The 21,216-nt window shown below is 43.0% G+C and overlaps 1 protein-coding gene across 1 annotated transcript in view; it reads left to right on the top strand.

Moving 5' to 3' along the window:
• Positions 1 to 20,269, top strand: part of RAB3B (RAB3B, member RAS oncogene family) — a 57,644-nt gene extending 37,375 nt beyond the window's left edge. Inside the window, exons 3-6 of the mRNA XM_018552454.1 lie at positions 13,441 to 13,559; positions 13,867 to 13,938; positions 15,401 to 15,465; positions 19,851 to 20,269. Coding sequence (XP_018407956.1) covers positions 13,441 to 13,559; positions 13,867 to 13,938; positions 15,401 to 15,465; positions 19,851 to 20,038 — 444 coding nt within the window. The 3' untranslated portion in view covers positions 20,039 to 20,269. The remainder of the gene's footprint in view (positions 1 to 13,440; positions 13,560 to 13,866; positions 13,939 to 15,400; positions 15,466 to 19,850) is intronic.
• Positions 20,270 to 21,216: the final 947 nt, after the last annotated feature.

Genomic DNA, 21,216 nt, shown 5'->3' with positions numbered 1-21,216 from the left:
AAAAATGATGCAGGGGGGGTGGGGTAGGGGGTTGATGGTATGGACTGACTTCCACTCCATTGCTCATCATCTGTATCCCGCTGTAAAATGACAGAACCCCAATAAGAAAGCTTCAGGAATTCCAAGACAAAAGTAAAGTGAAAAGCTGTTCACCCATGTCCACAAAAAAGAAAATGAGGACTTTCTCAGACGGCTTCCTTGATCCTTTGGGGCCCCAGGCAGCACAATAGCTATTGCACACCTTACAACCTGTTCCCTATCTGCTTCCTGAGCTTCTCCCAATGTGCAATAGAAGCTGCCAGATGGAGCATGCCTCATTTCTTGTCCAACATGATCTAGCTTTTCCAGCCTTACTGTCTCTGGTCCTCCCCTTTTTGTATTCATTGGATTTTAATTTTTAACCATGGAGGATCAGCATCAAATGTGGGTATTACCTAGGGTGGTCTTCAGGCAGATGAAATATGTCTCGAAATGCCCACTCCTCCCAGACTTGACATCCACAAATAAAGGCATTTTCACATTTGTATGACTCCTCCCAAAAGATAGCCAGCTGCTTGGATTAGGGCTGAGGGCCGACTAGCATGATACTGAAGCTTGGCCCAGTGGGAGATTGCTCCATCCACACAGTTTAGCGTAGATGGAGGAATCTGTTACACTTTTTTCCATCTGACCACAGAAAATCTGCAGATAATCTATAGGTGTATGGCCAGCTTTACATTGGTGATTGGTGGAAAAGGATCCACTTACATTGGTGGTCCGTGGAAGAAGGGACCCAATACACTGACTGACTGACTGTGATTGGGAAGAATGTTTCTTATTTTGGTGGTCAGTCGATCTATGTCCCCATTAGAAATGTCTAAAAAGTTAATTGGTATTGGTGGTTACTTATCTGAGAGGCAGACATTGTTCCTGTAGCAACTTTTCACAGGAAGCTGGGTTGAAAAAGGCTGTTATAGAGAATAAAAAAAAAAAAACATTTTTAAAGTGCATGTAAAGCAAAGTTCTTTTTAGACAGTGGGGTAAGGTTAAAACCCAATCAGGTTATTTGTTGCTGTCTGTGCCTTGTTGGGGAGATTTTCCTTCATGTTCTTTCTTGAAGACTCAACAGGAAATGAGATAGAAGTTCACAGAATTCCCATCTTGGCACATTTGTCACTGGTACACGTGTCCCATTCCCACTTGCCTACTAAACTAAATTTGGATGTCCCATCACTTTTCTGTTTTGATTATAATGGTCACCAGGAGAAATAGAAGGGTGGATCTCCACAGCAATAAAAACTTAGGGCATAAATATTCCCTGCACTCTATTTAACATAAAAACATACATATAATTTAAAGGTTATTAAAGACTTCTCATTCTGGAAATATTAGTTGGCTTGCAGTCATGCTGACACTCTGGCATCAATACCTTGAGTCCCGAGATTCTGGCTATGTATAGTTGTTACAGGTCAGCAACCCAAAAAGTACTGAAGCCAGATGGTCAAAAAGAGCCAAGCAACTAGCAATTTTCAGAAGGTGGTGAGAAGTGGCAGACCCATATTTCCCTTTGATAACATTTTACTTTAAATGCAACTACAGTAGTGCAATTCTCTAACTATGTCTTGCTTACCGCCTCCTCCAGTAAGACTGGTAAAAAAACGTCTGGCACTAGGAGCCAATTGGGTGTGTTCATACACATTTGCTGACAGGAAATATGATAACAGGAGGAGAGAGCAAAGCGAGCAGAGGGATGACCTCATCACTGTGCTGTTGTTGCTTCATTGTCCAATCATCAAGCTGGGGTCGTGTTTTAACCCTGTATCCTTAATCAAGCTGTGCTGCTGCAATTAAGGTCTGTCTGGGAAGGGGTACCTGGATCACAAGACCCGCTCCACAGAATTACAAAAACTTCAGCAAGTACAGCGGTTCCCACAAATAGATCTAAATTTATAGATTAGATGGCTGTTGGAGTTCAGCTTTGATAAAGTTGGTCTAGATCTAGAACCTAGAAGTGGTCCCATGCCTGCACTTGTTTTTTGAAGCATTGTTTACTTCTTTCATGAATACACGCTTGTCCTTCTCCCTCTCATTTCATATGTATGTCATTTAGTATTCTCTGCGATCTCTTCGCTCGGCTGCCGCGTTATACCACTCCCAAGGGTTCTGTCATTTTGCAGTTATTTCTGTCTGGAAGTTTAGAGATGATGGGAGGATCTGCATCAATTCTTGCTTTTTATTTGACAAGATCGGAGCAGACTTGTATTGAGGAGTCGTATATCTGATGGTTATTGTCAGAAATCCCCCTGAACCTGTGCGGCTGAACAGATGCTAGGATAAATACCAAGATTATATATTCATGCCGGGTTAACCCTTTATATGGTTCATTAACCACTTCCTCCTATCTGCAGGCTTTTTACCATTTCTGGTCAATGTAATAATTTTTTTTACATTTGGAGCCAAGTTCATTTTGCATGAAATATTTTGCTTTTAGGAACCCCAGATATTTATACCAAAATAAGCAGATAAAATTTCTGAGTATAGGCACAGTTGAATGCTTGCTTTTTTAAAATTTGTTATGCAGTCAGGCTGCTTCACAAGTAAAGAATATAGCGTTGTTTTATTTTTTAATATGCCTTGTGCTTTAATGCCTCATTCACTCGGGTGGCAAATTGGTGGTAAAAACAGGCAGCTGATCTGTCCCCTCTAAACTCCTACCTTCAATTTTTTGCATGACAGCTGCTCGTAGATATAGATCGAGATAGATATATCTATCTCTCCATGGCAACAGGGGTGCCAGGCTACCAACAAAGCTCGGCCTCCGGTTGGCAAGGAGTAGAGGGGCGGCATAGGCTGCAGCTTCTCCTCTGATCTCTGCTGCTCTCCCCTGGCAGCGGGGATCCAAGGAGAAATGGAGCACTGCAGCCGGCAGGGGCGGAGGAGAGAGCTGTCATCCAGGATGGCCAAGCAGTTAAGAGAGAGACGGAGAGGTGCTCTGCCAGGATCTGACAGCCGGCGGCTCTCTCTCTCTCTATCTTCACTGATTGGCCATCCCGAAGTGACTGCTCCATCCACTGCCCCCCTCCCTGTGCGTGGCGGAGCTACGCTCAGGATGGAGAGGAGGATCAGTGTAATATCGGTGATATTTACTGATTCTGTGTGCAGCACAAACACTGGAGTGATCAGCTGATCACCCCAATGTTTGTAAACAACTGGGGATACATAGTACTATGTGTCCCCAGTTATGAATGAACAGGAAGTGCTTTACATCACTTCCTGTTCATTCATGAATTTCTGAATGGGTAGTAGCACACAATATAGAGGCTTCTACTGGATGATAGTCAAATATTTACTATCGCCAGTTTGTGAATGAATGGGACGCCTCTGTACTTAGTGCTTTCCATTCCTTTAGAACAGAGGCTGCAGAAAAAGAGATTGAGGACTCTTATTTCAAAAGGGAAATGTCAGGGGTCTGTTGAGACCCCTCATATTTCCCCAAAGCTCCCCAACAGTAAAAAAAAATAAAAGCACACAAACCCCACACATATGTTATTAGACACGTGCAAAGACTAAACACTTGTTTCGGACGAAATGAATGAAAACTGAAAACTAATTCATTAGTTTCGTCAAAAGAAAGAAATATTTATGCTATTTCCGATTCGGCCACTGACGTTCTGCTCATCCTGGAGGTGGGGTGCATGACGCCACACGTGTGCAGCATCGTGTGACGTCATAAACCTGTTGGGGGGGCACAATTTTCTGTTCTTGCCGCGGGCGCAAAAGGAGTTGTCTACGGCTTTGTATTTAGTCCTCGGGGGAACAACAGCAGCTGTCCAAACATCATACAACTTGTCACAGTGGCACTGTTTTTCAGATCAAGCTCTCAGGATCTCTATACACACAGCTGTTTTCAAACCTGTGATATGTACAGATGTCAAATAGGACTGCAAATCACATTTGCTTTATTAAAGGTTTTTTTAATCGGCTTCTACTGTTTATGCTGGATGTTAAAGCCAAACCTTGTCAACTTGTCAAAAAGGAAGCAAGAACAGCCTTATAACAAGACCGATTCAGGTACCGGTATCTAAAAAATTATTTACATGTAAAAAATACATTATTTTTTTTTCATGGGTAGGTGGTTATTTATTTTATATCTGCCTGAAGTCCGGCTTCTCATTTGATTCATACTCTCACCTTTTGCCAGATAAACATTTTCTTTAATATTCCTTAGACCGTTTTTGCTTCCGCGTGGCAAAATGACAAATTGCAAATTTACGCAAACCGAACAACAAATTAAAGGAAACCTCATACAAGCATTGCTTTGGATGATGCCTGCTGAGAGTAATTAGGATGCCATGCTGTATATCTCTCATTAGCATGTTCATTGGGAAGGGGGGGAGCAAATATATGTGGATTAAGCTTCAGCTCTACAATTTGAGGTGTGCCCCTGCTGGGTGTTTATTCATTTTTGCATTAGGTTTGCTGTCAGTCAGCAAGAAGAGCATTCCAGCATCGCAGACAGCCTTGTTCCAAGATCACCAGTAGAGATAAGGTAGGGCTTGGGGCGAACCCAGTTTGCCTGAGTTCGCCCATGTCCACTTAATACTCTGACCGCCAATCAATCGTGGGAGATGTATTTTCCACCCCACATCTATACTGGTGTGCTGTGTCAATGATTTGCAAGCTCAGCTAGCCTCTGCATTGCACATGCTCAGGATCTATATTAAGAAAAACCATATCTATGTTTTACTGTGCTCTGTAATGCTCCAAGTTGGCTTCATCACATGCAGCACCACCTCAGGGGTGGATCAGAGTGCTTACTTGAGAGCAACTCCTTCACAGAGCCTCTCTGTTCTTTCTTCTTGCAGAAGCCCTGCAAAGCTAATCATTAACACTAGGCTGCACCGTTCAGCCATCAGAAGCACAGGCAAAGCATGGATTCACTTTAATGTTATAACACGGTCAAACTAATTTTGTTATTTATGTCTTCAAACTCAGACTCTATACCATTATAGCTCATTACAATATGTCTTCAAACTGAGCCTCTATACCATTATAGCTCATCTCCACTCCATTGCTCATCATCTGTATCCCGCTGTAAAATGACAGAACCCCAATAAGAAAGCTTCAGGAATTCCAAGACAAAAGTAAAGTGACATTTTTAGGTTGCTATTATATATTTAATCCTTTTATTTTAAGTCTCAATGAGTGCAACTAATTATGAAAATGACATTCTTTAGTGATTCCAAATCCTCATTACTCATTTGCTGTCAGCACTTGTTTTGTTTTCCATTTCATGACAGGTGAGTCTATAGTTCTTATACAATATAGGGAGGTCCCACTACATGGTCGCCTTCAGTCCTGATCAGCAGGGGATCTATGCACTGCATCATTTGTTAAACTGTTTCTATAACCAAAACATGATTAAAACCTCTGCATTGTTTTTTGCTGTCTGTGTACCTTTTTTTCGGGACATTGTTATTCACTTTTGTCCCAGAGGCAAAATAGCAAGTTAGAGAAAGTCTCCCAAAGTGAGAGGAATTCCCCTCTTAGACGTGTCCCTGGAACAGATGTTAGAAGAATTCTCGGTGACCGTGGTTACCAGTATGCATAGTGGAGTGAATCTACCCAACGGGAACACAGACCACAACAAAAACCATGGCAGAGGGTTTAAGTGTTCCCCATTCTATCCAAAACTAAAAAAAAAAAAAGTTTTGCCTAGAGATGCACTTTAATATCTGATAATCCTGCCTAGGTTTAAGTACTTCTGTCTGCCAGTTGTGCTCCTGTGTTGTCACCCTGTTGCATGCACCCGTAATAAAGACTACAAACGGCTGTGCTGACACATTTTATACCGCCATGGTCCACTGTTGCCAACTTAGTATGCCAGGCCAGAGCAAAAAAGTGCAGCTGCTGCAACAAGGAGTGCATATAGATATGAAGAGGCTTGAGGAGATCAGCATCGCTGAGATGCAACAAAGGGTGAAAACGTATATTTTATTTAAAATAAAAATAGACATTTTGTATAATGCACAGTGCGTTGGCAAACTCATTCAGGGCATGATTACATCTTCATAATAAAAAACTATATTCTATTTTTAAGACTTTTTTTTTGCATATATCTACTGCTAGCAAGCAGAAGATATACGCAAAAACATTTTTTTTTAAAAAAGCTTTAAAAGCGGTTTAAACTTACCCCTGCCGCGCGTTCCCGTCTGAAAATCTGATAATTCTTGGACGGCCACCAAGGGTCTTGGGGTGGGCGCATGCGTAGTTCGGATTTTCGGCCGGGATACGAGGAGAGACACAAGGCAAGTCTAAGTCTATCGACGGCGTCCACCCGCATGCAGACACCGTGGGACAGGAAGTGCCAGCAAGGACAGAGGAGTCAGCGCTGGATCGGAGACCCGCAGCAGCGCTGGAGGGACAGATGAAAACCACAGGAAAGAAGAAGATCGGATTAAGAAACATAATTTAAGGTAAGTGCTTTAATTTAACATTGGGGGAGTGGAAAATATTTTTGACTTTAATGTCACTTTAGCTCTAAGTTTAGTGTCACTTTAAATAGGCTAACCATTTTTATCTTGGTTTTGGCTGGAGTTAGGCTTGAAATGTTTCTTGCCAATGCATAGAGCATATGCGTTAAACAACCTTTCTTACGCTGAATTAATGTATTTCATAGCTCAAACAAATACCATACAGAGCATCATCTAATCTGGTAACATAGCTTGTAGCATTAATACCTCTGTGTCATATTCAGAATTAAGGTATTCAGGGTTTCCTGAGGGTGACAAATAGAATGAACACCTAGTTTATTTTTGTCTTGAGAAAATGTGTACCTGTTGCCTTCATTTGCTATAACATTATTCTTCGTGTTAAAGAATTAAATATAGAGAGCCTGGGGTTGAAGTTGAGGGTGAACTAAGCTGCCCAAAGGCCAGCTGGTCAGCATTTCTCTTTCACTGATCTCTTCGATAGATCTCAGTGTTACACTATATGGTAAAATGTTTTGTGACCATCATAGCTATATGAACTTGTTGGACAACACATTTAACAAAAATGGCCCTTAATATGGACCTCCCATCACCCCATTCCATGTGCTTATGACAGCCTCCACCCTTCTGCAAAGGCTTTTCAAAAGATTTTGAAGTGGACAGGTACTGATGTTGGATGAGAAGACCATCATTGTTCCAATTCAACCCAAAGGTATTCAGAGTTGAGGTCAGGGCTCTGTACAGGCCACTCAAATTCCACAACAGCAAAACTCATCAAAACATGTCTTCATGGAGCTCGTGTTGTGCAGAGGGGCACAGTCATACTGGAACAAAAAAAAGGACCTCTACCAAACTGTTAGCACAAGGTTGGAAGTGCACAATTGTCTAAAATATATATTTGTATGCATTACCAGGACCCATCACTGGAAATGCATGAACTCAGTAATTTTGGAAGGGCTTTCACATATGCGTGACCCTATAGTGGGGTTGTGATAGTCAGGAGGCCACTAAGTTTTGGCCATATAGTGTTGTTACTGCACTTTGCAAAAAAATCATTGCAGTTTGCACTACCTTAATGAGCAACTTTACCCAACAGTCTTTCTATTTTGGTGAAGTGATGGGGCTTGATTGGGTTTTTAGTGCTGTGTGAGATCTCAAAGGATAAGTTCACCTTTTGCATAAAGTACAGTGTGCAGTCAAGGGGCCCCTGTAGGTAAAAAGCACTGTGCAGCTTAGAAAATGTTTTTTTGTTTGCTTTAAATTCTATACCTGTGGACTATGAGTGGCACCCCCAAAACCTGCCTGAAAACCTACCAATATAAGAGATGAGCCCCATCCTACCTAGAAGTCATGATGCACCACGAGCACTCTCCTCCAACATTGCAGGAGTAAGCACAGAATATGTTTGCCCATGCCCAGCATCATCAGAGTGAGCACACTCCCTCGTCCAAAACCTGCGCATGTTCAGTGCGCTCTTCTTCCATATGTAGCAGCCGCACTGAGCCTGTGTGTGGGTTCTGAACAAGGGAGATTGCTTGCCCCCTAGCATCACAGGAGTACTCAATCAATGTATGGGGCACTTACTACTTTGATGGTGGGGGTGATCGCTCAACGTATGCTACATCTTAATTTCTAAACTGAACTCAGCCACTGCTGCCGCAAGGGGAGGGGGACGCACTGTGCATTGGTGGGTTTTAAACAAGGGAGATTGCTTACTCTTGATACTGGGGGCAAGCACCCAATGTATGGTGTGCTTACTCCTGTAATGGGAGGCAAGTGCTGGTGTGGAGGCAGGATGGGGCTTATCTCTTCAGTGGTCATTTTTTGGGCAGGTTTTGGGAGTGCCTATCATGGCCTACAGGTATGGTATTTAAAATAAGCAACATTTTTCTAAGCTACTGTGGGTCCCTTGACTGCACAGTGTACTTTTTCCAAAGGTAACTTTGCCCTTTTAAATAAATGCCTTTTGTTTCTCCAAATGATGAACTGAGATCTTGGCCTTTATGCCGAGCTACATGTATCACTGACCTGTAATTTCTTTAAAATACTCCAACGTAAAAATCCATGTCAAAGAATATGATCTATATGTTGTGCACCACATAGTGAGAAGAACATTTTTACTTTTTTTTTGTATTCGGATTATTTTGGCAATTTTAATAACTCTTTCACCTACAGATTGATATCCCATTTTGAAAAGGGATGTGCGATGATCTTTATTGAGTCTGTGTAGCTCATCAGTACACGCAGCATGGCAAAGTGAGCCGGATCTGCGGTGTGCATGTGTCTGCGAGATAAGGACCTGATGTTTGCAAGTTATTCTGACCAGTGCCTGAGAGGTGCTTTACAGAGACGAGTCACAGAAGAGTCCTTTTTTTTTTTTTTTGCAGTTATCTTCAATAGACCAGTCATGCATACCACTGGCACTGGTGTGATGGAAATCATCATTGGTCTTTTGTTCTTGCTTCTGCTGTCATTTCTGTTACCTGAAAGGAAGACCATATTTTGCCATCATGCTGCTTAAAGCACATATACACCATGACGCCATCCATTTGTACAAGCTTATTTTTGCCAATGAAGAATGTTTGCACTAAAAGAATTGTACTATTGGAAGCAGCTTGTTGTCTTCGTTGTATATGCAGAACCTATACGGATCGACTAAACAAGAGAAGAAAGTATATTGTTATCTGAGCTATATATAGAGTCATGTGGCTCTTGCCCACAGTCCTGACGTCCTTCGTCACTGACTGTGTCCTTTTTATCTGGATTTACCCACACATGTCCAGAAGTGGGGAACCTAAAGAAAAACTGTTGACGATGAGTATAATGGTGCATCGCACCCATAATATATGTTTGGTAGGGATGTACTGAAATTAAATTTTTAGCCTGAAACAGAAATTTTAAAATGTGTACGGTTGAAACCGAAAAATCCATTTTGCTACAACCTTTTTAAATGATTAAATTTTAAATTTTTATTAAAAAAACAGACCCCTGATATTTCCCTTTCACGATAGAAAGAGTCCTACAACAAGTCCCAGCATGCCCTCAGCCGGCTCAGCATTTTGATCGCACCGCACTGCAGGCACAATCGCATTGCGGCCGCAGGGTGTGGCTACGGTGCCATTCACTTCAATGGCCCACCACGCCCCCTCCAGCCCGGCAAAAAAGTGAGCCGGCCGCAGTGCGTTCCGTACAGAATTGGAACAGAACGCACTGCTTATGGTGTGAACTAACCACCACACTGCTTTAGTTGCCATTGGGCAATAATAAATAATCCAAAATCTGATTTTCAGGTGTGAATTTGTTGAATCCTGAAAGTGACATTAAACCCTCAGATTTTTTTAACATAAAACAATAGTGTAATGTGTGCCTTACTGTAATCCATGGTTGTTTCCCTTCTCTTTGCTGCTCTTCCTTTTAAATCTGTATCTGTTCTCCTGCTGGGCAGAACTTCTGTTTTGCAGCAGACTGCCTTGTCTCTGGAATGGCTACATGGTGTCTGTATATAGGTTTGCAACCTGAGCCAGCACTGCAGGAAGAGGCAGTCAGCTGCAAAGGGAAGTTCTCCCCAAGCATGAGAAGACATGAGGATTTAAAAGGAAGAGCAGCAAAGAGAAGGGGAAACTACCATGGATCACAGTAAGGTATACATTACAGTATTGGTTTGTTAAAAAATCTGAGGGTTTAATGTCACTTTAAGGTGGCCATACACCTGCCGATTATCGTACGATAATCATCAGGTGTATGGAAGGCGTGTGCGACCGTTTCTACTGCGACGTACGGTCGCATGTTTGAATACCAGCCGAAAATTGTAAGATTTTCGGCGGGTTTGTGGCATGCTCGTAAGACAAATGCCGCACGGGCCGGTGTGCGCAAGCGCACACTGCCCGCTCAGCATTGCAGTCATCGGAAGCTCTCCCCTCAGCGGGGCGGGCTTGCGATGATCGCAAGTACGATCTGCCTGTCCAAGATGGGCAGATCGTACGAGCTTTTAATTAGCTTACAACCATTGCAAGTATTGCGATGGTTGTAAAGTGTATGGCCAGCTCTACATATTCACTCATCACTGGTAAAGAGGATTTTGTGGCATATTCTGCCCTAGACCCAACAAGTGCCTTTTATAGTACATATGGCCCTACTTAAAAAGGCAACCGATATTTCTGCTTTGCAGTTTTCTTGTCTATTGGGACATAAGATAATGATCAGGTTCGGTACATTCTAAATCTAGATTAGTGTTCCTTGAAGACCGTGTATTACTTTACTGTGAGTTGGTGAAATCACAAGCATATGGCCCAGAAGTCCTTATATTATATGTAAACTCAAATACATTTTGTATAAGCTTTAACATGTCACTATAAATACAAAAGTAATTTTGGAAATATCTTTATCTTTCTCTTCCATTAAAGTAATACTTAATGATGTCATAAAAGTCCTTGTTCACACACATCCTGTTAGAGGTTGGCAGTGCTCTCTCTGCCCCTGTTTAAGAGTTGTGCTCCTGTGTTGTCACACAGTCGTGCGATGTAGACTAAGGCCTCGTTCACACCATCCTCAGTGTGTTCCGGCCCGATTGTGGCTGGATCGCATTGCAGCCGGCTCAGTTTGTTGTGGGGTGAGTGCATTAAGTGAATGGCTCCGCAGCCACGCCCTTCGGCCACAATGCGATCAGCTGCACAGGAACACAATTCACATTAATGCCTGCGTTCTGAAAAAATGCTGCAAACACAATTTTTTTTCTGACAGGACCGGCATTGATGTTCCTGTGCAGCCGATCGCATTGCGGCCGGAGGGCATGGCTGCGGTGCCATTCACTTCAATGCACCGCCACGCCCCCTCCTGCCCCACAACAGACTGAGCCCACCTCAATGCGATCCAGTGCATTCCAGCCACAATCGGGCCGGAACGTAGAGAGAATGGTGTGAACGAGGCCTAAGTTCTTTCATCTTGCATTGCGCAGACCTAGTTGCATAGTATTTGAGGTTGAATAAAGACACAGGTCCATCAAGACATGGCCCACTGTTGTCACTATCCAGAAACCCACCCTTAGAAATGCCATGCTGCTATTGCTGGAGTGCATGTAGCCAGCAAATGGTTGCAAAATGCCCGCAGGAGATCAGCTGTGATGAAAACAAGAATGTTATAACATAAAAAGTTACCTTTTTTCTAGAATAGGTCCTTTTTAACCATAAATTGCAACACTCCGTCCCAGTCCACCTTCTATCCCATAGGCACAATTTGATGCTGTAGAGGACTTTGAAAAGAGTCTGTAACCTTTTGATGGAAAGTGCTCATTTTACTGATGCCGCTAATTGCTGTGCATAATCACCGGATAGGTTTGAATTGCTCTACTCCGCTGCAGGCAAATGGATCAGGTCATTAGCAAAATGACTTGTCATCAAAGATCGACTTGACCTGCACAGCAATACTGATGGACCTTTTGAGCGTTTGAAAGGACAGATCTTCTGTGGTGAAATTGTAGCTTTTAACCTGCTAAGCTGAGAAATGTAGACGCCAATAATGACATCTTTATTTAAATACATTTTGCTTCTCTGGCTCGCACCTTTTTTGATATGCGGATGAAAGATTAGATTAACTGTAGACTCCTTGGAATGCCTCATTAAAGGAGCAATTATTGTGAACCTCTTCTGAAATGCCATTTGTGAAGGACTGCTATTAGGAAAAATACTGTATTTTGATATGTGTATGTGGTCAACACATGTAATGCTATTAAGTATATAAACCTTCTCTTTTTTTTACATATCTTTATTTCTAGATTGCTCTATATTTAAATGCAGACTAAGCTAATCATCAGACCTGACAGTTGTAGGTATTTGGACAAACTATACCACCACCAGGGGCAACAAGAATGTTTCATGACAGTGGTCCTTTTTAAAGAACAAATCTGGGTGAAAATGTAATTAACCCTTCCAGCGAGGCTATCCCCACACTGCAAGGATTAAGTGCTTGTTTTTGCCTAGGGTCAAAAATATGATGCTTACCCGATCCACTGAACCAGCCTGCTGTGACAGAGCTCCCTCCTGCCTGTCTCCTCCTCAACACTAGCGACCAGTATGTCCCTCGGCATTCTCACGACCCATACACTGTGTATAGAACGTGCTGACTCGGGGACCTTAGGGCTAGTTCACACCAGATGCAGTTGTGATGGAGTCCATTCAGTTTGGCTGCTGCAGCCAAAATACATCACAGTGCTTTCCTTAGGGATTTCTGGTGCTTTATTCACACCAGTGCAGTCCGTTCTGATGCAGTCATGAAAAAATACTGCTTGCCATATTTTAGCTGCATCGGATTGCACCTGAATGCTTGCAAACGCACCTGAAATGCCATTTTAAGCAAAAAAAAAAACCCACAAAAACCGTATCAATCGTGGTACAATCACGGTAAAACGCATCGCATTGCAACTGTGCAGACGCACACATTTCTGTGGAGAACTAACCCTTAGACTGCTGTGGCTCAGAAGATCAGGTGAGTATAACGTTATTTTTTTAAATTTTTTTTTACTCTAGGCAAAAACGAGCACTTAACCCTGGAGTTCTGCTTATACTAGTGTATTTGTACTTTTGCAGCCAAATGGGGATAAAACCTTTTTTGTGTTTGTTACAAAATCTTTTTACCTTCCCCCTTGAATGTAATGTTAAGGAGGGGGCTGGGGAGCAATGTTTGCCATTGTTAAGCCTGTCTGTGCCGTGCTGGCAAATCTCTATTATCAGTTGTAAACTAGATTTGAACACTGTCCTAACAAAGGATAATAAAGAATCATAATTCTGTGATAACAGTTGACACTTCCTCTTGGTATCAGCAGTAAATGCACCAAAATCAGGTCTTTGGTAGCACTTCTATCGGTATGGGCATACTCACTGGCTCTCCAACATTACAGCATTGCATAAAAAAATTGACCTTGGGTATTGTGATATTTGTTATGTAACCCCTCTTTCTTCTTTTATTTTTTTTTTAGGATACAGCTGGTCAGGAGAGATACAGGACCATCACAACTGCATATTACAGAGGTGCAATGGGATTCATATTGATGTATGACATCACAAATGAGGAGTCCTATATGGCTGTCCAGGACTGGTAAGTAGATTTCACTGCAGAGCTGCAAGATAAATCCTCCGGGAATCACAAGCACATAGTTGAGTTCCATCTAGCAGTGGACTCCCGCCTCTTAAATTGTATGATTAGAAACTTGCCTTGCTAAAGTTCTTTTTCTAAAGAAAACCTGCATATAAAGCCATGTTAACAGTTTTGCTGAAATAGACCAAGAGTAATAGAAGATTTTAAAGTGGCACGGAGTAGCGACACATAAGTGCCTGCGTTCTGGTGCTGTCAGAAAAAAACGTGCATGCAGAATTTTTTCTGACTGCACCAGATCGGAACGCAGGCACTCATGTGCCACGCGCTCCAGTGCGGGAGATCTCACTGAGGCCGAAGTGCTAACCCCCATCAAAACAAAGTGAGCCGGTTGGAATGTGATCCAGCGTGTTCCAGCACCAATCGGGCTGGAACACACTGGGGCTGGTTTGAACTAGCCCTTAACAAAAATGTATCTTATTTGTGTACCTTTTCAGCTTTAGGTCCTCAAATCATCTCTCAATTGGTGCTTACACTGTCATTCCTTCTGGAGGGTGGCTACTTTTGTTCCCCATGGTTCTTGTGTGTGTTGTAGTCACCGCTCCAAGCTCTCTTCCGTGATGGACTACAGTCACAATCAGGGCCGGTGCTAGGTTTCCTGCCTACACAGGCAAGGTGGATTTTGTGCGCCGCTCCCCCCTCCCCTCCCCTCCCCCTCCCCCCTGTAAAAACAGGGCATTTTGACAAGTACTAGTACTTGTCAAAATGCCCCGATGTTTGCGCTATGTTTTTTTTCTTTTTTCACTTACCTTTGGCGCGGGAGAGCAGCGGCGAGTCAGCGCTGGTCCGGTGTGAGGAGCTCCAGGTGGGGTCCTAATTTAGCTGGCCGGCGACTGCCTGAGGTCCCGCGCTGAAAAACGCCCAAACAAGTACAGGAGCTTCTTTTGGGGCATTTTTCATAACATTTTTTTTTTTTTAAATAGAGAAAATAAGGGGGGGGAAAAAAATCATACCGCCAGTGAAACGTGCGTTTCATTGAATGGAAAAACGCGCCTATGCTACGCCCAGGTGGGAACCCAGCCAACTGCAAAGAGATCTTGCTGCTGGGTGCATCATGACAGTGCAGTCATAGCTATGGACTCTGCTCCTGGGTTAAGTGAGAGTGGGTTCAATCCTGCAAAGCACATGGGGATATGTTACATAGCTATTCAGAGTGAAAGACACATGTCACCTGTCAGTCCAACCATTCAGTGGAACCATTCTAAAGTGTTTTTTGTTTTGCAGACGATTATCAGTAGCCATTTATATTTGTTTGCTTCAAAAAAGGGATACATGTTTTTGTAAAGGAATCTACTACATTAGCTAGAACTAGTTCTTGTGAAGACTGTAGGTAAAGAACCCTGACATATGTGGAGGTTAAAACTGTTTTTTCCTCCCTTGCACAGATGAAGTATTGCAGCACACAGAAATTAGTGTGTCCAAAAATATAGTGTATTGGAAATACAATTCTCACAATCCCTTGCCCTCTTTCCAGACTTCAGTTTCTAAATCTACCGCTGATATAACCTTAAGAATGGTGATAACTTCTTCTTTTCCCTTTCCTTAATGCACCACTTATTTTTGTGAGAATGCAGCGCAAACTAACTATCTGTCTACGCAATGGTCTTGGCTATAAAAAAAAAAAAAGTCTTGGCTATAGTAATACTTTAACCTGAAGCTTTATCTCTGTCTTTGTAAGGAGGGTTCTAATAATTAGCAGTGCTCTTCAAAACAGATTGAAGAGATTCGCTAGAAAATTGACAGTTGCCATGTATCACTGAAGTCATTGTATAGGAAATTCTATAATATGTCTATGTATTATCGACTGTGATACCTACAGAGAAAGGAAAGCACCTTGCCGATCAACTTGGTATGTGTTGTGCTGCAGCGCCCTCTGCTGGCATTCAGACAAATTAAAGGCACTTCTATGCTAAGTGTATTTTTACTGTTTATTTATCCTAACCATTAAGTCTCCTTAGGCGTTTTTAAACACGCAAAACATAAAAAGCAATGCATTCCTATGAGGCTTGTTCACACCTGCGCATTTGTATGTGTGTGCAACGCGGGGAAAAGTACATGCGTGATTTTTCAGCAGATTTCAGTGCATTCTGTTCCCTGCTGGAGTCGGAGGTGACGTGGTAAGCTGTATTGGTGAAGCAGACAATGGTGTCGCCTTCATGTTTCTTTACAGTGATGTAAAGGTGTATATCACCTTGGCTCAAGTTAAATCCCTTAATAAAACTAAAATCCCTGAATTAAAATCCCTTTTGGCAAGTAAAATAGTAAAAATAGATTTGTGAACTGTGTATGTAGCCGTTTGCTTGGAGTTGCCTGATAAGCAACTCTGAACTCTGAACTCTATGCTCTGGTTCACAATAAATGGCATCCCAGCACACAGGTGCACGTAACCTGCTTTACCGCAGCTCAATAGTGTGAACTGGCCCGAAGTCTTCAAACTGTCCAATGTGGAGGTCCTACATTCACAGTCTAGGCTGTATACTGGGCCTCTACTTCTGTCCAAGTCAAAATTATGTCCTGTTCTGTCAAATGTCAGAGCCTGTACTGCGCCTATTAAGACTTTAGCATTTAAATTTACATGATGGACAGTAAGGCTTATCTTATGGAGAACCTATGTACTGACTGTGTCCAAGGTTCCAAGGCGCTCATGGCTTAGCTTGAAGACTAATACAGGGGAAACTCGAAAAATTAGAATATCGTGCAAAAGTTCATTTATTTCACTTATGCAACTTAAAAGGTGAAACTAATATATGAGAGACTCATTACATGCAAAGCAAGAAGCAAGATAGTTCAAGCCGTGATTTGTCATAATTGTGATGATTATGGCTTACAGCTCATGAAAACCCAGATCCACGATCTCAGAAATTTTTTGGCAGTGTGGGCAGGTGCCAAGTCCAGCTGGAAAATGAAGTCAGCATCCCCATAGAGCTCGTCTGCGGAAGAAAGCATGAAGTGCTCCAAAATCTCCTGGTAGACGGCTAAGTTGCATTAGTGAAATAAATGAACTTTTGCACGATATTCTAATTGTTCGAGTTTCACCTGTACAAGTAGTTCCAGGAATCACAAGATCTCTGTGGTTATATTGCACTGTGGTTATATTGCACTTTCGCACCCTACAACTAGGGTCAGGTTCATTTTATTGCAATAGATAGTTGAGTTTTAACACCCTTATCCACCTTCCCTAATTTTACATCTATACAGTGTCTAAGCAGACACTGTATAAGACCTTTTCTGACATGTAGTGAGCAGTGAATATGCATCATGCTTTTAAAACAATCTTACAAGTGTTTGAACTTTCCTGAAGGAAGATTAAACCGCTTTATTGTGTGGTCAATCTAAAACCATCTTTGCTGAAGGAAAGGTGCACGTCCTTACACTGTAGAGACTAGGCAGAGCAACTCCTATGGTGCTTGAATGAGCCCTGCCGGATTTAGCTTTCTTGCTATACGAGTTTGCCATACCACATGTCCCCACATTCTACCCATCACTCTACGGCTTCGATCAGCACTAGAGGACAATGGCAGCTGATGGCTTTGTAAAGACGTTACAAGTACAGCATCAGCTGAAATCTAGGCTCCTCTTTGTTATCCTTCCAGCTGATTGTGTGCATTGTAGTGTTTCTCTATAGAACATCCCTAGTCATCAGTCTACATTGTAAACCTGCTTTATAGCTAGCAGAGCCATCCCAGTTTCTGAACCAGACAGGATAGAGCACTACATTGCTACCTTCTATCCATCTCTGCTAAAACTTTACATTACCAGCCACTAATGCCCTTTTAAAATGGTATTTTGTCTTGTTTTGATTAGCATGCTGCGTATCTCTAGATAATTGTAAATACTGTAAAAATGCGCAGATCATATCGTTGCAGATTGCTTAAGAAGAACCGGTTATGACTGGGCTTATCTGAGAACACAATAAGATTAATTTTACTCAAAAGCAACCCCCCCATCATGCAGGCTTTCTCCAAAGTCCTGCAAATCAGCGATTTGGTACAGCTCCCTCTTTACGTCCAGTCTGATCGGATGTAAGCGCTGCAGGTTTCATAAATACCAGTTCTGCGGTCATGTCTCTACTTCACTCTCCTCCTGGCCATTCATAAAAGGAAGCCTTGGATTGTGTGTTTTGTGAATGGACAGGAGGAGGAAGAGACACTGGGTGACAGAGGGCTCTATGAAACCTGCAGCACCTACATCTGAGTGGCCCAGAAGTACAGTGGGAACTGTACTAATCCCAGCATGTAAACAAGCAGATATGCAGGATGTAGCAGGGGTGTCAAACTCCATTTCAACGCGGGCCGCATCAGCAGTATGGTTGCCCTCAAAGGGCCGGTTGTATCTGTAAGACTATGTAAATGTATCTACTCTTTATATCATATAAAATAATTGTCTCTGTAATTTACTGGTTTTAGTAATAACTAGTTCTGTAAATAGAAGTCTAGGAAAAATAATGGCAATTAGTGTAATAGTTCAGACTCCAGTGGCTGTGCGGATTCTCAAATGGGCTATGTGTGGTTTATGGTGGGCTGTGCAGATTCTCAAATGGGCTATGTGGGGTCTATCGTGGGCTGTGCAGACTCTCAGGTGGCTCTGCAGGTTCTATGGTGGGCTGTGTGGACTCTCAGGTGGACTGTGCAGATTTTCAGGTGAGCTGTGCAGGTTCTGTGGTGGGCTGTGCGGACTCTTGGGTGGCTCTGTTGGGTCTATGCTGGGCTATGTGGTCTCACCTGGGGTCCCGGTCGGTCTTGGTGGGTGCGGGCAGCGTGGATCAACAGGAAGGAGGAGATTTGGTGCTGTAAACAGCCATTCACAGAAAGGCTGCCGGGACCTTGCTGGGGACCTCGGCATCCTTCCTGTGAAGCCCGGCGCCTGTTTACAGTTTAAAAATTCTGAACATCGCTATCAGCACTTGGTATCAGAGCCAAGGAAGGGGCAGTAATTAGTGTAATAGTTCAGACTCCAGTGGCTGTGCGGATTCTCAAATGGGCTATGTGGGGTTTATGGTGGGCTGTGCAGATTCTCAAATGGGCTATGTGGGGTCTATCGTGGGCTGTGCAGACTCTCAGGTGGCTCTGCAGGTTCTATGGTGGGCTGTGTGGACTCTCAGGTGGACTGTGCAGATTTTCAGGTGAGCTGTGCAGGTTCTGTGGTGGGCTGTGCGGACTCTTGGGTGGCTCTGTTGGGTCTATGCTGGGCTATGTGGTCTCACCTGGGGTCCCGGTCGGTCTTGGTGGGTGCGGGCAGCGTGGATCAACAGGAAGGAGGAGATTTGGTGCTGTAAACAGGCGTCATAATTCACAGAAAGGCTGCCGGGACCTTGCTGGGGACCTCAGCATCCTTCCTGTGAAGCCCGGCGCCTGTTTACAGTTTAAAAATTCTGAACATCGCTATCAGCACTTGGTATCAGAGACAAGGAAGGGGCAGAGACCAGGGGAGGGCCACATGAAATGGCATGGTGGGCCGGATTCAGCCCTTGGGCCTTGTGTTTGACACATGTTATATAGGAGAACGCCAGCATGACAGGGGGTTGCTTTTAAGGAAAATAAATATTTTACTGCTTTAACCTTAGAAAGTTTATTGTGCCTAGGGTTTTGGGCAATAGAAGATTTTTTTATATTTATCCCCATCAGAACAACAGCAAGTATTAATCTCTTGACATAGTGCACAGTATTTTACAGAGCACATAGAACTATTCACATCAGCTTGTGTGCACTGAAGGAGTTTACAGTGTAACCTCACTACTACAATTACTAGGGCCAATTTGGAAGGAAGGCAATTAGCTTATTAGTAAGTTTTGGTTTGTGGGTGGAAACCAGGGAGCGTGGAGGAAAACTGCACATACATAGAACATATTAATGCAATGCAGGTTATAATCACAAACCAGCTCAAAGTAGTGGGAAGTGTACACCCTCCCAATACTTCTTTAAAAGCTGGCCATTGCAAGCACTTCCGCCAGTGTTATGGTTTTGTTCCAGCTGTAACTGACTTTTCATTGACAACTCGAGCTGTTACAGGAAGAGGAAAAAAAGATCTACTGGCAGGATCGTCGGGTTAGAAAACAGTTACAAGGGCTAATAAAACAACAAAAAATCAGAAAACCTGCTGTGATAATGCTATTCACAGATTGCAACATATATGTATCTTTTTAATTTGCACATAATTAAACTTTAAATAGTCCTAATAAATATATACTTTCGTTTCTTTAATGTCTTCTTTAATTCTATGATTTTATCCACACAGGTTTTGAATTCTTTGAAGCCAGTGCCAAGGAGAATATTCAGGTGAAGCAGGTTTTTGAACGCCTCGTTGATATCATCTGTGACAAGATGTCGGAGAGTCTCGACAACGAGCATTCGGCGGCCAGTGGAGGCAAAAACATGCGCTTTACTGACTCCACTCCCCCTGTACAGCAGAAGTGTTCATGTTAACCCAACTACCACCTTGTCTTGGACCAACCAAAACCCCATTGAACTCCAAACCCAGTTAAAGTTCCTGTTGATATGTGGCAAAATGGAGCCACTAGACCAATACTTAGAACTCTCCCCAGGTACAAGGGCTGGGATTTGATCTCATTAACCAGAATATCAATCCCTAGAAAAATGCTACTGACCCACGTGTGCAAAAGAAGGATACTTCTTGTGTCATTTTATGGTTTAAAATAAGCAAGGTTAACCTACAATATACCTCCCAACTGACCCAATATTGACCAGCCATGATCTTTTGGCTTAACAAAGGTGGGCACGGTCTCTCTACATATGGTCATGTTTGGGGCAGAAATTTGCTGGATTAATAAATCCAGTTTTCACTGAGAAGTATGCAGGGGTATAGATCAGCTATTTACTGGTTGGCAGACTACAAGTCATAGTCTGGCATGCTGTGTCGGCTGCGTATGCTTAGTCTTGAAGGTAATGGCGTGCCCTTGCCCATTTACAGTGACTGAATTGTCTAATTTGTGTGTGGTTTGTGTTTTTAGTTTTTTGTTCTTAAACTTGCATTTTTATTACTGGTGTTGAAACCGTTGTGTCTTCAAACGTGTTTGCAGGTATTTTTTAATGTTCTAGAAATGTACATATATAAATATATTTTGATGTTATGTCTACACATATGACCATTAAAGTCAATCTTTGTTAGGAATGAACTTTGCTTTTGTATGTTTTATTTTTTTTCTAAATTTGTATTTAAAGGAGAACTATGGGGTCGGGGCTTTTCCCCATAGTTCTCCTAAGGGTAACGGGAGGACACAAACTAGCGTCCTCCCGTCACCCTAGGCTCAGTATATAGGGAGCTCCAGCTCGCAGTATACTGAGACGCTGAAGCGGATCCCGACAATTATGTCTGGATCCACCCAGCTGCGTGAGTGACAGCTGGCTCTGCCTATCTAGAGACAGAGCCAGCTGTACCCGCCCCCTCCCCCGTCCGTTCCGTCAGTCAGCGCTGGCGGAGCGGGTGGAATCCAGCCCCTCCCCTGTCATGGCAGAGAGCTGTGACAGGATCGAGAAGTGAGGGAACGCCGGTATGTGTTCCCTCACCTCCCGATCTACTGAGCCGACCTGTGACAGTCTCATTGTCACAGGTCGCCTAGAACTATGAGGTGAGTGAAAAGCAC

The sequence above is a fragment of the Nanorana parkeri genome, unplaced genomic scaffold (genome assembly GCF_000935625.1).
Source record: "Nanorana parkeri isolate BGI_ZX_2015 unplaced genomic scaffold, ASM93562v1 scaffold89, whole genome shotgun sequence".
Classification (NCBI taxonomy): domain Eukaryota; kingdom Metazoa; phylum Chordata; class Amphibia; order Anura; family Dicroglossidae; genus Nanorana; species Nanorana parkeri.
The sequence above is the reverse complement of the archived record's forward strand: the minus strand, read 5'-3'. Positions and strand labels throughout refer to the sequence as shown.